General features: G+C 35.6%; 1 protein-coding gene across 1 annotated transcript in view; it reads left to right on the forward strand.

The window, feature by feature from the left end:
• SLC38A11 (solute carrier family 38 member 11) overlaps nt 1-15,979 on the forward strand; it is a 57,524-nt gene that overhangs the window by 35,814 nt on the left and 5,731 nt on the right. The window contains exons 8-11 of the mRNA XM_068543959.1: nt 4,728-4,798; nt 5,466-5,627; nt 8,658-8,770; nt 11,755-11,886. Coding sequence (XP_068400060.1) covers nt 4,728-4,798; nt 5,466-5,627; nt 8,658-8,770; nt 11,755-11,886 — 478 coding nt within the window. The remainder of the gene's footprint in view (nt 1-4,727; nt 4,799-5,465; nt 5,628-8,657; nt 8,771-11,754; nt 11,887-15,979) is intronic.

Consider the following 15,979-nt stretch of genomic DNA (forward strand, 5'->3'; position numbering starts at 1 on the left):
AAGAAGAAGTAAAACTGTCACTGTTTGCGGATGACATGATACTATACATAGAGTATCCTAAAACTGCCACCAGAAAACTGCTAGAGCTAATTAATGAATACGGTAAAGTTGCAGGATACAAAATTAATGCACAGAAATCTCTTGCATTCCTATACACTAATGATGAAAAATCTGAAAGAGAAATTATGGAAACACTCCCGTTTACCATTGCAACAAAAAGAATAAAATACTTAGGAATAAACCTACCTAGGGAGACAAAAGACCTGTATGCAGAAAACTATAAGACACTGATGAAAGAAATTAAAGATGATACCAACAGATGGAGAGATATACCATGTTCTTGGATTGGAAGAATCAACATTGTGAAAATGAGTATACTACCCAAAGCAATCTACAGATTCAATGCAATCCCTATCAAATTACCAACGGCATTTTTTACGGAGCTAGAACAAATCATCTTAAAATTTGTATGGAGACACAAAAGACCCTGAATAGCCAAAGCAGTCTTGAGGCAAAAAAATGGAGCTGGAGGAATCAGACTCCCTGACTTCAGACTCTACTACAAAGCTACAGTAATCAAGACAATATGGTACTGGCACAAAAACAGAAACATAGATCAATAGAACAAGATAGAAAGCCCAGAGATTAACCCACGCACCTATGGTCAACTAATCTATGACAAAGGAGGCAAAGATATACAATGGAGAAGAGACAGTCTCTTCAATAAGTGGTGCTGGGAAAACTGGACAGCTACATGTAAAAGAATGAAATTAGAATACTCCCTAACACCATACACAAAAATAAACTCAAAATGGATTAGAGACCTAAATATAAGACTGGACACTATAAAACTCTTAGAGGAAAACATAGGAAGAACACTCTTTGACATAAATCACAGCAAGATCTTTTTTGATCCACCTCCTAGAGTAATGGAAATAAAAACAAAAATAAACAAATGGGACCTAATGAAACTTCAAAGCTTTTGCACAGCAAAGGAAACCATAAACAAGACAAAAAGACAACCCTCAGAATGGGAGAGAATATTTGCAAATGAATCAACGGACAAAGGATTAATCTCCAAAATATATAAACAGCTCATTCAGCTCAATATCAAAGAAACAAACACCCCAATCCAAAAATGGGCAGAAGACCTAAATAGACATTTCTCCAAAGAAGACATACAGATGGCCACGAAGCACATGAAAAGCTGCTCAACATCACTAATTATTAGAGAAATGCAAATCAAAACTACAATGAGGTATCACCTCACTCCTGTTAGAATGGGCATCATCAGAAAATCTACAAACAACAAATGCTGGAGAGGGTGTGGAGAAAAGGGAACCCTCTTGCACTGTTGGTGGGAATGTAAATTGATACAGCCACTATGGAGAACAATATGGAGGTTCCTTAAAAAACTAAAAATAGAACTACCATATGACCCAGCAATCCCACTACTGGGCATATACCCAGAGAAAACCGTAATTCAAAAAGACACATGCACCCGAATGTTCATTGCAGCAGTATTTACAATAGCCAGGTCATGGAAGCAACCTAAATGCCCATCAGCAGACGAATGGATAAAGAAGTTGTGGTACATATATACAATGGAATATTACTCAGCCATAAAAAGGAACGAAATTGAGTCATTTGTTGAGAAGTGGATGGACCTAGAGACTGTCATACAGAGTGAAGTAAGTCAGAAAGAGAAAAACAAATATCGTATATTAATGCATGTATGTGGAACCTAGAAAAATGGTACAGATGAGCCAGTTTGCAGGGCAGAAGTTGAGACACAGATGTAGAGAATGGACATATGGACACCAAGGGGGGAAAACTGCGGTGGGGTGGGGATGGTGGTGTGCTGAATTGGGCGATTGGGATTGACATGTATACACTGATGTGTATAAAATTGATGCCTAATAAGAACCTGCAGTATAAAACAACAAACAAACAAAACAACTAATACTAAACTTTCATTGGGTTATTTGTATGGAAATATGTTAATATAAATGTTTCAGACATTACATGAAATTTCTAAAAATCTTATATTTGTATTTGTATGGAAATATGTATGGAAATATGTTAATAAAAAAAAAAATTCCAATAGCTTGTCAGTAGATTCCCCTGAATTTCTGTGTACATAATTATATTGTGTCCAAATAATTTATCACTTTCCAATGATTACATATCTTATCACTCAGTCTTATTTTATTGCATTAGCTAGGAGTTCCAATAGTATATTCTGAAAGCAGTGATAGTGGACATCCTCCTCTAGTTTCTGCCTTTAATTGTAATATTTCTAACTTTTCACTTTTAAATATGTCACTTGCTATAGGTTTTGGTATATATTCCTTATTAGGTTAAGGAAGTTCTACTTTAATAATAGCGTGCTTAGCATGCTTGTCAAAACAAATACTGGATTGTACGCTTTTCTACCTATTTTGAAATGGTCAGTCATAAGCTTTTTTCTCCATTAATCTGTTAATGTGATGACTTATACTAATAGATTTTTCTGATACTGAACTACTCTTGGACTTATTGGAAAAAACTCTTCTTAGACATGATTTTTTTCTTAAACATTGCTTGATTGCATTTGATAATATTTCACTTTCTATTTCAGCATCTATATTCTAAAGTCAGAGCAGTCTGTAACTTCATTTTCTCACCCACATTGAGTATCAAGATTTCATAAAATATACCAAGAAACTTTCTCTTTTCTTTTTTCTGTGGAACCATTTTTCTGGAACTCAATCCCAGGCTAATTTACAAAAGGTTGGAAAACCATATTCAATGTCTCTTTCCTTCTCTTTATCTAGATTTGGACACACATTTTTTCCTATCTGTAACATGTTTTTGGTATTTTCCATCTTGTAAAATCAGCATCATTAGCTGAACACAGAAAATCCAAAATCATCGTAGGTACTATTTCACACTCCATCTTATCTGGGAACATAAAGGAACCATATGGACCAGGAAAAACCTTTTAAACTTAAATTAAAGAAGAAAAATAAAAATAAAACTCCTACCTTTTCATTACTAATATAAGAGTTAAAAAGTAGGGCACCACCACAATCTGTACTGAAAGGAAAAATGAATATTATTCACCTGGAAATACCCTACCAGGGAAAGTAGATCATTTAAAACATATTAGAAAGTTAAAAATCTTCAAGCTTCTACAATTGTTAGTGCTGCCTTTTCTCAAAAAAATGTTTAAGGACTGTGGACAAAATTTGTATTTTTCCACATTAACATTGGAATTTGACAGATACGCTGCTGTTGGTAATGTTCACTGCAATGAGTAGTGGAAGCAGCAGGTGGCAGCAGCTCCCACTCAACAAACTATGGGATTCTGAGCAAGCATTGTAACAGCAGGAGGCCTCCCTTGCATTGCTCCTTAGTTCGTGTCTGTAATGTTCATTTCAAATATGGAAAGAAGTAATATAATGCATAAATCCCACTAACTTTGACAAAACAGATGAGACATTTTTGTGTCTACACTGAGAATGAATAACAAACTTAGGAAATAGATGGATTTATACCTAGTGCCTTTATGCTTTCTAGGACCCTTCTTCCCTGTCCCCCTCTTCTATCTTATGCCTTTTTTGGGTCTCACTGAAGCCTTTCCTTTTCAGGGAAGCTGGCCATACTTTTGGACTTTTGCTACCTTCTATTAAATGACACTATAATAATAACAATGTTAATACATAAGCTGATAATACTAGTGACCATTTATTGAACACTTACTGTATGCTAGGCTCTCTTCCAAAGTTTTACTTTTTTTCTTATTTAATTTACACAATAACTCAGTGAATTTGGTACTATTATAATTATCCTCATTTTATAGATATCGAAACTGAAGCACAGAAAGGTTAAGTACTTTGCCTAAGATCACATAGCTAATAAGTGGATGGGGCCAGAAGATCACACAGGCTGTCTGACCTTGGAGCCTGTGCAGAGACGTATTCAAGCTATTTAAAGTGCATATATTTCTAAAACCTCTTTGAGAAGTGTATATACAGGTGGGAATTTGAGGCAACTGGCAGTTCAGTAAGGAAGAGACGGACAGACCAAAGAGACGGATCTCAACTTCTTTACTTACTGGTTGTGGAAGCTTGACCAGATATGTCACCACCCAGAGCTTGACTTTCCTAGTGCATTAAATGGTGATAATAATACTTAAGTGTTATTGTGAAGATTGAGATAGCATAGGATAGTTCCTAGAACATAGTTAAGTACCTTTTCAATTAATATTAGTTCAAGCCTACCTTTCTCAATAAAGTGTAGTGCCAACTGTGAATTTCCCATGGGTAGGATGAACCTGGAAGAGTTAAAGGGAAATAAAGGGCAGCATTGATTAACTGAGGAAGAACTTTGCATTATTAATGTTTGAATCTCCCTCAACAAGTATCTCAAATGATGAGTGCATAACAAATGTTTGTTGTTAAATTGATAAGTAGATAAAGTCACAGAGTTAAGTGGTCCATTTTAAATATGTAATACTAGAGTCTCTCCAAGTCATTGGCATGCATTTTCAAGGACTGAGGTTAACAGTAACATTGGTGTTCCTGGGAAATTTATTTACAATTTTAAAAAGATGAATGGGAGCCCCTTATTAATTTCTGACTTAAAGATGTTCAATTTATAGTGTGACATCATTTCTTGTTTTCTTTTATGCTTATGCTTGCATTTGTTTAATCATTCGTCAAATTAACTGATTTCTCTTCTAGACCAAAAACAGAAGATGCCTGGACATTTGCAAAGCCCAGTGTTATTCAGGCTGTTGGTGTAATGTCGTTTGGTGAGTAGATAGTTTCCAAGGCCCTTTCTCAATATGGAGTCTTCTGTACCATGAAAAAGTGCTGTGTTTCATATTTGTGTCTGGAGAGCAGATGTCCTAAGTTTTAGACTTCCCATTAGCAGCATATGATCCAGTTTGTGCCAACATAAAATTAGGCTCAGACTTTTCTCACTCATCACCAGAATTTGCTTCAATTTGGACAAGTCTCTTCCTCATGCAGAAAAACTCATTTAAGTCTTCTTGTTTCTTAACTTGAAAATCTAGCAAGTGTTATGGACTTCTTCAAAACCTTGCACACAAAGTATTGTGAATTGGCCCTCTAAAGTTACTCTGTTATATCCCAGATGGGAAAGGAAGCTCTGGACTGAAAATATGGTGTTGTTTAGATTTCCTTTAAGATTGGAAAGGCCACTGGGAAATGGGAGAGAAAGTTGGACAGGCCTGGTATATATCAAGAGTGACATGAGGAGAATATAAGCCTAATGCAAATGAAATTTCTCATTCCTACAGCTGTTAGAAAGATTATTTCTGACATATTTAGTAAATTAGTATATTTGAACTTCAGTTCATTAGTATTTCAAAGTAGCATACATCTCTGAATTTTCAGAAGGAAAGGGAGAACTATGGTGCTTGCTTTAATAATGCTTTTTTTTTTCTTGTATTGCAGCATTTATTTGCCACCATAACTGCTTCTTAGTTTATGGTTCTTTGGAAGAACCCACAGTAGCTAAGTGGTCTCGCATCATCCATGTGTCCACCTTGATTTCTGTATTTATCAGTATTCTCTTTGCTACATGTGGATACTTGACATTTACTGGCTACACCCAAGGTAAAATGAAAAATTCAGTATTAGCATATTTTGGTGTTCATATGGAGTGGTGCTGTCACTTCTCATTTTAAGTACAATTATACCCAATGTTCTACTTCAGAGTAGAACCCATTCTCTCCTCTACCTTCCTGCCTCTCCTAGTTTTCCTAATTTTCTCCTTTTTAAACTGCTAAGCTTCTTCTGTAGTCCATTCTCCCTCCTTCCATGGTATCACTTCGAAGCACATGAATTCCAGCTTCCCTCTGTACTAGTCCAATGCAGTTTCACTTTCAGGGACACCAGTATCCTCCCACTCTTCAAAGCTAACAGTCTTCTTCTTGGTTCTGATTTTCATGGACCTCTCTGAATCACTTAACAGTTCTGTACATTCTTTCTTTCCTCCCGCAGAGAAAAGAGCACTACCATACCATCATTCACTCCCTTAATATTTTTTTCTCTCTGAGTGATTCATCTTTGCTTTCTCCTACCTCCTCTCCCTCTCTCCCCCCAACCCCCCATTAACTGGCTCAAGCAAGTTGGCTTTTTTTTCTCTCAACAAATTCTTGGAGATTTTCATTGTTTTAACTCTAGTCCAGAACTTTCTTTTCATCTCCAGCCTCTTGCCTGCAGGACATTTCTACTTAGTTGTTTCACTCTTGCCTTAAACACAAAATACATCTTTCCCACAAAACCAGGGCTTTCCCTCCTCACCCCAACTCTCATCCCAGGACCCCACACTGAATTCACTTCTCTTTTCTTCTGTTCATCCAGGCCCAACAACTGAATGGTCATCTCTTCTACATCCTTGACCCTTACGTTCACTCATCTCTGTAGTGTGAGAGTTAGGGTATTCTGACAGCCTGCTAAATACTGTGATTCATGCATTTCACAGCTTTTGCAGGTCTGTTATCTCATTTGACCTTCAGACAACCCTAGGAAGGTAAGTGGAATAACTAGTTTTACCCCCTGCCTAGAACACAAAGAGGCGGAGTAACTTGCCCAAGCTGGCTGCTGACAAAGTAGAAAACACATCTCCTAACTTTCAGTCCCATTTTCTTTCCATTCCATCTTGTCGTCTACCCCATTTTGGTTACATCTGGCCCATTAAAAACTGTCTCTTAGCCTCTAGTTCTGCTTAGCTTACTTTTCGGATGACACTGAAGTACTCTTGGGTGGGTGGTACATTGTTCCAAATGCAGGTTACAGGTGACTATGATTAAAGGGAGAGATTTCTCAAGAAATAAAGAAGATGGCTTCATAAAAGAGTGATTAATAACAAAATCCCAGTGCCATCAAAAATATAATACCTGTGTGTGCCATTAGAGTGCAGTAATGAAGTGACCTTGAAAATCTTGATAAAAATTGTTTCAAAACATTGCCATGTATCACTATTGCTACATAGTTTGCAAAGACAAATAACCTGTAGGCTCCAGTCTGCACAGGACCTTGGTTTTAAATGCCTTTTCTGTAAGACATAAACCCTTTTTCTTAGTCACACCTTCCTGGTGTTTTTATGGTTAGTAATTGTTCAGATATAATTAAGTCTTTATATAACAAAGCTGACAGGTTGGTTTTGGTTTTGGTTGTCTTTTGTTTTTTTCTTTCTTTTCTAGCTATAATTCCCTAAAATACACTTAGACTCAAGCTAGAATAAGCTGACGTTGTTTCTTCAGGCCATTTTGCCTTAGGCAAATCTAGTCTTGTTTGTGCACACTGCATGCTTCTTTTCCCTTTCATTACATAAACTCCAGCTTGTGAGGCAGTGAGAACTCTACATTGTTCTTGAATTTCCCAGTGACTTTTGAAAAGGTGCAGGGCCTGTTTTTTAGTGGAGGTTAGTGAACAGGGAGCTTTGGTCCTTTTTTCTCAGAGTGTTGGAACCCTTTCAATCAACCTTGGATGAACCTCTGCCACTACTGCTTTGTGATTTAATCTCCTTCTGCCCAAAAGGAACACTAAAAAGTAATGTACATTTACTCCAATTAACAGGGGGAGGGGAAAAGAGTCACTTAAAGTAAGTCTTGGGAAGAGGCAGGTCAGTTAGTCTTTTAATGAAAAAAAAAGTACAGAAGTATTATTATTTAGTTTTCTTTGTAAACAGTGTGGTAGTGTGTGACTTTTATCTAATTTTCTATTCAGTCTAATTGAAAAATGTGACCAACATTTTAAAATGTAAGCATGTTATATTTAGGAAATAAACAGTCTCAAATATTCTTTGTTTCTATATTGGGAAACTTTTTGCTGACATTATCTGTGCCCTCATTAGATCCCTGCATTTCCTCACAGGTGTCTAAGAAAATACAGTCTCTAAATAAGAATTGGTTCAATGTATATATGGTCCATCGTTTAGTTTGGAACTAATTAAATATAATACTCTGCCTGGGAAATAACCATATTTTCACAGTTTTGAATCAGTGCATTTACCTTGGGCTCATCAGATACCGTGGAAGATAATGTATGTTTGGAATTCCTTGCTGTGGCCCTGAGTTTGTGATTAAACTCTATAGCGTGATATACAGGAAATTCAGCTCCCTACATGTACTAGTCTACTGTTCCTTTCAGGATTGTCCTTGATCTAAGAATAACATTTCAAAAGGAAATTTGTTTATTTTAACAGACTTTTTTTTTTTTTTTTTTTTTAATAATGAAGTCACTTACTTACCAGAAACAAAGACCAGAAGCAAGTTTATAAAACCAGTGCACAAGAATTTAGGGAGTTGATTCTGGTGTAAGAAGACAATGGATAAAAGTATTTTTCAGAACTTGGTACAAATTTAAGGCTAATCTTCTAAAAACAAACACTGAGAGTAAGAAAAAAACTATTAGTGATGAATTTGCTTTCAAGTGGAACATGTGCTACTTTTAATACCCATCAGTAATTATATAGTTTTTGAATGCAAAATTTATGTTTAGATTTGGCAGTCTATTCTATTAAATTAAATGACGTTTATGTAGCTTCACTTATATAATAAATATCCAATATCTCATTTATTAGATATTTATCTCAAATACCCAGTATCTATTAAATAAATATTTTATATTATTCTCTAGGAGACTTATTTGAAAATTATTGCAGAAATGATGACTTGGTAACATTTGGAAGGTTTTGTTATGGAGTCACTGTCATTTTGACGTACCCGATTGAATGCTTTGTGACTAGAGAGGTAAGCACAACTTCTTTCCACCACTTTACCTAGGTCATTTCTCTACTGCATTAATTTGGGGCGATTTATAAATCATTTGATTTTGCAAATTCCCAAGTGCATGACAAGTAATATAATGTATAAAATTTTCTCTTTTAACCAGTTTAAAGATAAATTTATATTCAGATGTTTACAAGATATTTTTTCAAAAGTTGGATTTGAAAATCATATTTGGTAGTTTAGTTTATATTAACGTAAGTATAAATATTAATACAACTGCATTCCAAAGTGAATGCCAGCCTTTATAATAGAGTCAAACCAAGATTTTATTTTACTCATTCTTACAAAGAAATTAAGTACTAAGGTTTAAAACATGTTTTACAAAATTGTTTTTTGGCTAAAATGTTTTATAAGTCAACATGTATTAAAGGCACCACAGGACAGATTTGATGAGTTTTATTAGTTTTAAAAAACTAAAATATTTTATTTTTCATGAAAACCCAAAATTCAATTTAAACCATTAGCTTTACAGACATATTTTATTTATATATTTATAAATTTATAAATGTTTATATTTATGTAAATATAAAATAAACATTTCTTTATTCATTCATAAATTTATAAATATGTTTATTATGATAAATATATTTATCTATTTATACTTATATATCATATAAAATAATAGAGAGTATATTATTTACTTATATCTGTATATTGATATATTTCACTTATAAAGTCTACTCCAAGTTATGTTATATAGCCCACCTGAATTTGTAGAGGAAGATTAGGTAAAAGAGAACTAATTCTTTTTGTGTAAAATTGGATAACGTGGCTTGTCAGGAGTCCCTTATACAGTAAGCTAAAAATCGGCTGTACCATTTAGCAGAAAAACATGATCCTGCTTCATAGTGGTTCTTTCAGGAATCACACTGAAAAGGCTTAGTCTTAGGATCTATTCCTAGAGGCTGTGTACACAGTGCACCATGTCAATGGGTCTAATGTGTGAAGCGGAATGCCAAAGAGCTTCAAATACACTTAACTAATGGGCAGGCTTCTAGAGGCACACCAGTGCTTACCTTATGCCAATTCTGCAGATAGGGCACTGCACAAGGAAAAGGAATGAGGAAATGTTCAGCGCTATGTACATCCTTTGCAATTATCACTTGTCCTCACTTACAAATGTATAACTCATAGGCCAGCTCTCCTCAAATATAGGGAGCCAGTAGACTGAACTTGATGAATATTTTTTAAATTGAAGAGCCTTTAAAATTTTTACCAACTATTGTTGGATTCCGGAAATGGTTTTAGTTTAGTTTCTGCCCAGTACTTTAGGTTCAAATCTGATCTCTAGATCAGCAGTAATAAATGGCGCATTCTCATGTGGTTTCTGGTGAACTGCTCGTGGTCTGTCAGAGTCACTCCACCTGTATAGCTTATGTCTTCAGTACTTCAAACTTGTGTTTCCTTTCTAGCTGCCATGACAGGAAGACAGAACTGAACCAAGATCTCTGCCATGGTAGCAAATACTAGGCAGAGGAACTTTGTATATACCTCACCCATTCACTTCCTTTTTCTTTTTCTCCTTTCTGCACACACACACACACACACACACACACACACACACACACACACACAAATATACAGTTGGCCTAAATATAATCAAAGCTGTTTCTATTCACAGGTAAAGTAGCCAGCCAAGTACAAGGGTGCCACAAAGCCAGTCTGTGCCTAATAAATACTCTCACTAGCCTGCCCCACTCAGTGATCTTCATCTATAAGAATGAACTTCAAATTAGATAATATTTGGAAGGACATTACCAATTGTAAAACCATAAATGAGTAAGAGTGATTAGTATCCCCATTTAATTATTAACAGAGTTATGGCAGTATCCAGTCAATGGGGGACTGCTACTCAACTAGGAATGCTACTTATCACAGTCATTAAGGTCTCCCAGCATCTGACCCTCTCCCACCATTTCCAATACTTGTCTCGTGGTTCTTTTGCATAGAGCTACCACCCTATTCAGGCTGTCTCCTCCTTGTCCCCCATACGTATCTTTACTGTTCTTACCTCTTTGCTTTTTTTCACACTGTTGCCTTGGTCTATAATTCTGTTCTAAATCCCATCCATGTTTCAAGTCCTGCCTCAAGCCAAGGTAGGACAAGCACATTTCAGGAATACTGTAAAGCTGATTACTCTCAGGGAGACAGATCTAGATAACTAAAGCACTGTCTAGTTCTGAATTGCATTTGATCTTTTTAATCTGTCAAAAATTGATCACTATTTGTTTCATTAGATTGGTTGGATCTCTCCAATTAGGATGTTAATTTCTGAGAATAGGAATCATCTCCTAGACATTTTCTCTTAGCAAGTCATAACAAACTGTGGGACACAGTAAATAAGTAACTGTTGATCGATTTCCTGATCTGAGTATCAATGGAAAATGGTAATCAACTCTTCTCCATTTTTGTTGAGGAAAGGCGAGATAAAATAGACTTGGCTTGTATCAAATAGGATTTAGATTATATGAAATTAATTTCCTGTTAGTAAAGGATATTACACACCCATTATTATTAAAGGACATTGTGCTAACCCCTTCCTTAGAGGTCATTCAAATAATCTAAATAGCATCTGTAGTTTGTGTAAGTGGTAACCTTGTTGGACTCAAGGAGGAAGGATAAGGTAACTTCCCAAGGTCTCTCTTACACTTGAGAAATATATTTATTCACACATTAGTATGCCATGTTCTGAGTCTGGAATGTAATCCACTGCCTGTCTAATAGTTCAACAAAGAATACTTGTTATTGATATGTGTGTGTGTCTATGTGTAAATACTTTGGAAACGATAGAACATTCATTCATATGGCTTTGGCTTAAGATTTGATTGATTGCCTAGTTGGTAGTATTTTATACAGTCCTAACTACTATAATATAAAATACTCTCTTAATAAGTCCTGCACAACTCTGAGACTCCCTCTCTAAATAATCTGTTTATATTTGGCAGGTAATTGCCAATGTATTTTTTGGTGGGACGCTTTCGTCAGTTTTCCACATTATCATAACAGTGGTTATCATTACTGTGGCCACACTTGTGTCATTGCTGATTGATTGCCTTGGAATAGTTTTAGAGCTCAATGTAAGTACATATAAAGATTCTAAGAATCCCTTTTAAAATAATGTTTACATTTAACATGAGATGTATTTTCCCTTAACACAAAGGTGTCACTTTCTAAAGTGGAATGAAAATGTGTTTGTTATATTATAGTAAATATTTATAAAGATGATATTGTGTACTTTATAGGACTATATTTTTAGAGCAGTGGTTCTCCAATGGGGGAAGTATTGCCCTTCCCTCTCCATCTGCAGGGGACATTTAGCAATGTCTAGAGACATTTTTAGTTGCCACAACTGGGTAAGCTGGTGCTAGTGGTATCTAGTGGGTAGAGGACAGGAATGTGGTTAAACATCCCACAATGTGCAGGGTAACCCCTACTACAAAGAATTATCCAATCCAAAATGTCAGTCGTGCTGAAATTAAGATATTGGTTTAAAGGACTTTTTTCATATTCTATTTTCTGTACAACATACATGTTACTGAAAATAACAATAAATTAAATGGATCTGGAAAGTCCTATGCAGAGTGAAGATAGGTCTAGAGAGATTAATTAAAATATGTAATGAAGAGACTTATATCCACACCCCACATTCACTTACCCTGGCGCAAGTTCTTCTTTTTTTCTTTGAAGTATTTTTTTCTCCCTCTAGGCTTTCCTTTGTAATCTCTACTGCTGCTTCCCAAATCTAGGTCCTCATCATATCACATCTGAATTAGTACTGGCGTTTTGCTTCAACTAGCATATATTTAAGCTCTGCTTCCAATTTATCACCATCCTGCTTAAAAATCTCCACTTTCCTACCAACAAGCATAAAATCTGTTGCCTTTATGATCTGACCCCAAACCTTCTATGGAAAGTTATTTACCATTAACTTCCCAGAATCTGCCCTCAGCTCCAGTCGATCTTATTTTTGACCTATGAGTAAGCCATATTAATTCTTTCTTTTATCCTTTGGCTTATGTTTATTCTTTCCTGTAATTATTATTTTCCTTTCCTTTCTGTGCAAATATTACAAAGATTTAAAATTTAGTGCAGCTTCTAACTTGTTTATTTGTTGATCAGATATATATTGAATAATTACAGTTGACCCTGAACAACATGGGTTTGAACTGCACAGGTCCACTTGTGTACAGATTTTTTTTCAATAAATATGTACTACATGAACCTCAGTTGGTTGAATCTGCAGATATGGAGGAACCAAGTATGTGGAGGGCTGACTATAAGTTATACACGGATTTTCAACTGCTCAGAAACCCCCTAACCCTTACATTATTCAGGGGTCAAGTATACTGTATTCCACACAACAGAGATACAAGGATGGGAGGAAATCAGAAAGGATCCATGCTATCACGGAGCTTACAGTCTCACAAATAAAAGTTCAGCTGCTATACAGGCAAAGAAGAAAAGAAAGAGGTATAAGTGGACTCCTAAAAGACATTTTTGAGAAAAGATTGACAGAATTTGGTAAACAATTCAACTGGGAGGACAGGGGGATAGAGGGACACATCAAGAATGACTTCTTGGGATCCAGCAATTCCTCTTCTGGGTATTTATCCAAAGAAAAACACTAATTTGAAAATATTTATGCACATTGAAGTACATGGCAGCATTATTTACAGTAGCCAAGATATGGAAACAACCTAAGTGTCCATCAATAGATGAATGAATAAAGAAGATGTGGTATTTATATACAATGGAATACTACTTGGGCAAAACAAAATGAAATCATAGTTGGATCCAGAGTGTATTATGCTAAGTGAAATAAGTCACACAGAAAAAGACAAATACTGTATTATCTTAACTTATATGTGGAATCTAAGAAAGATTAAAAAAAAAAACAAAAAACAAAAACAGGCTCATAGATACGGAGAATAAATGAGTGGTTGCCAGAGGGGAGGGGGGAGGGGGGTGAAATAGGTCAAGGAGATTAAGAGATACAAACTTCCAGTTACAGAATAAATAAGCCATGTGTATGTAATATACAGCATAAGGAATATGGTCTATAGTACTGTAATAACTTTGTATGGGGACAGATGATTTACTAGACTCATTGTGGTGATCATTTTATAATGTATGTAAATGTCAAATCACTATGTAGTAGACCTAAAACGAACATAATATTGTATGTCAACTATATGGCAGTTTTTAAAAGTGACCAAAAAAAAAAAAGAATGACTCCTTGGTTCTACTTTGTGGAAGTAGGATAATGATGGCATTTGGCAAAACATGAATAGAAGTGAATCTACCACTTTAGAGTCTTTCATCTTCCCCTTCTACAGTTCTAATGAAATTTCTACTCAGAATCACACCACTTAGCATTTATCAATCATGCCCCCACAGAGAGGACAAGCTTTTACAGATGGAATCCCAAGTCATCATTTACTCACTCCACTGAGAGTTAAGGGGAAGGTGAAGGTGTATTATTGTCAGTGCCCAAGACACTATTCCCTCCAGGTGCCATTTGGATTTGAAGGTCCAGGCAAAGGTGGTGGAAGATTCAGTCAGGAACACACTATTGGGAATTTTCCTGCATCAGAGTATGTGGCAAGAAGGGAGTAGGCAGCTCCCCCAAAACTGCACGGGACTAGGGAAACATCTATTCCACTAGCAATGGAAAGAAGGCTCATAGGAGAGATGGACCATTATCAAAGGTAAATTTTACCTACGTCCTAATTTTGCACAGGCCAAAGGCTGGTAGGTTCACTCAAAATCATTTCATGTTCCAACCTTGGTCTGCGTAAAGGGATGACTGCTACCTAAATGTGCTAACTTGATATATGTATTATCTTGTATCATGTGTTGTTTGGACTGTCCATAAGCTTGCCTTGCCTACCTAAGTGCAAGTTCTTTGGAGACAAGAATGGTACTTAGCTGCCTTCTCCATCTTCCACAGTATATAGCACAGTGCTAAGAACACAGTACTCCAGTTACTGCATGGGCGATTGCCCTTGGGAGCACAGTTGAGGAACTATTTCTACAAATGCCCCTGGACATAAGAGACATTCTTAGTGTAGCACCACGAAATTAAGTGTTAAAAAAATTGTTGGGGTTGACAGTAATGGTAACCCTCTAATTATGCTGAGGACATGATCGGCATGACTCCCAGCTCTGTTATTTCTTATTTTGTGAAATGTCTCATTTGAGTTCGCATGTTTGTTTGTTTGTTAGAACATTGTAGGATTGTCATATGAGAGAAAATGTCTTTATCAAGTGCCTTGCCACTCACTATTTTGATAGCCTAAGAATGTTTTGTTCCCTTTAAGTTAAGCAAGCACACACATATGCTTATTTTTCAGGAATGATATATTTTTGTAAATTTGACCATTACTTTCTGTTAACTGTGAATCTCCCTCACACTCACACAATAAAATTATAAGCACATAATCATATTAAATATTCCCTGTTATGCTTACGTTGAAATTTTTTGTGGTTAAGACAGAATTCTGGTGTTGTAGTCAAAGAATAATATTTGGTGAATATCTGTTATAAAGTCAAGATCTGAGCTGGCTTGGAGGACTGTTTTTAAAAATTTAAAACATGATTCTAGATCCTTAGATTTTTTTAAAAGCTGGTTATATAAACATTCATAAAAAACAGAGTGTTAAATTGTCATGATCTAATAACTCAGTTACACTAGTTTTAAAGCACTTTGTAGGAATTCATAAAATCTAAGATCTCCATTCTCTTCCAGACCACTTGAGTGCATATTTTTCCAGTCAACAAAAGTCTTTTGGTTAGCACAATATCATAGTCAGGTCTTTGTTCAACTCCGTTTTGTGTGGGCATTTGTCATGTTTCATAAAGCCAGATCAAGCATCATTTCTGTCAGTAATGCAAGCCAGGTCACGCAACACTTCAGAAGTAACTAAAGCATGTGGTGTTCCCCTTCTGAACAACAGTGTGAGCTAACATGTAGGGAGTATTTACTCTGTGCCAAGTGTTTTGCATGCATTATCCTCTTAATCTGTATTAATTGTATAGATAAAGAAACTGAGGCACAGAGTGATTGGAGTGATTAAATAGGTCACACTAGTTTTTTTTTTTTAATTAAAGTATAGTTGATTTATAATAGATTACTTTCAGGTGTACAACATAGTGATTCAATATTTTTAT

Source organism: Eschrichtius robustus, chromosome 5 (genome assembly GCF_028021215.1).
Source record: "Eschrichtius robustus isolate mEscRob2 chromosome 5, mEscRob2.pri, whole genome shotgun sequence".
In the NCBI taxonomy this organism is placed as follows: Eukaryota; Metazoa; Chordata; class Mammalia; order Artiodactyla; family Eschrichtiidae; genus Eschrichtius; species Eschrichtius robustus.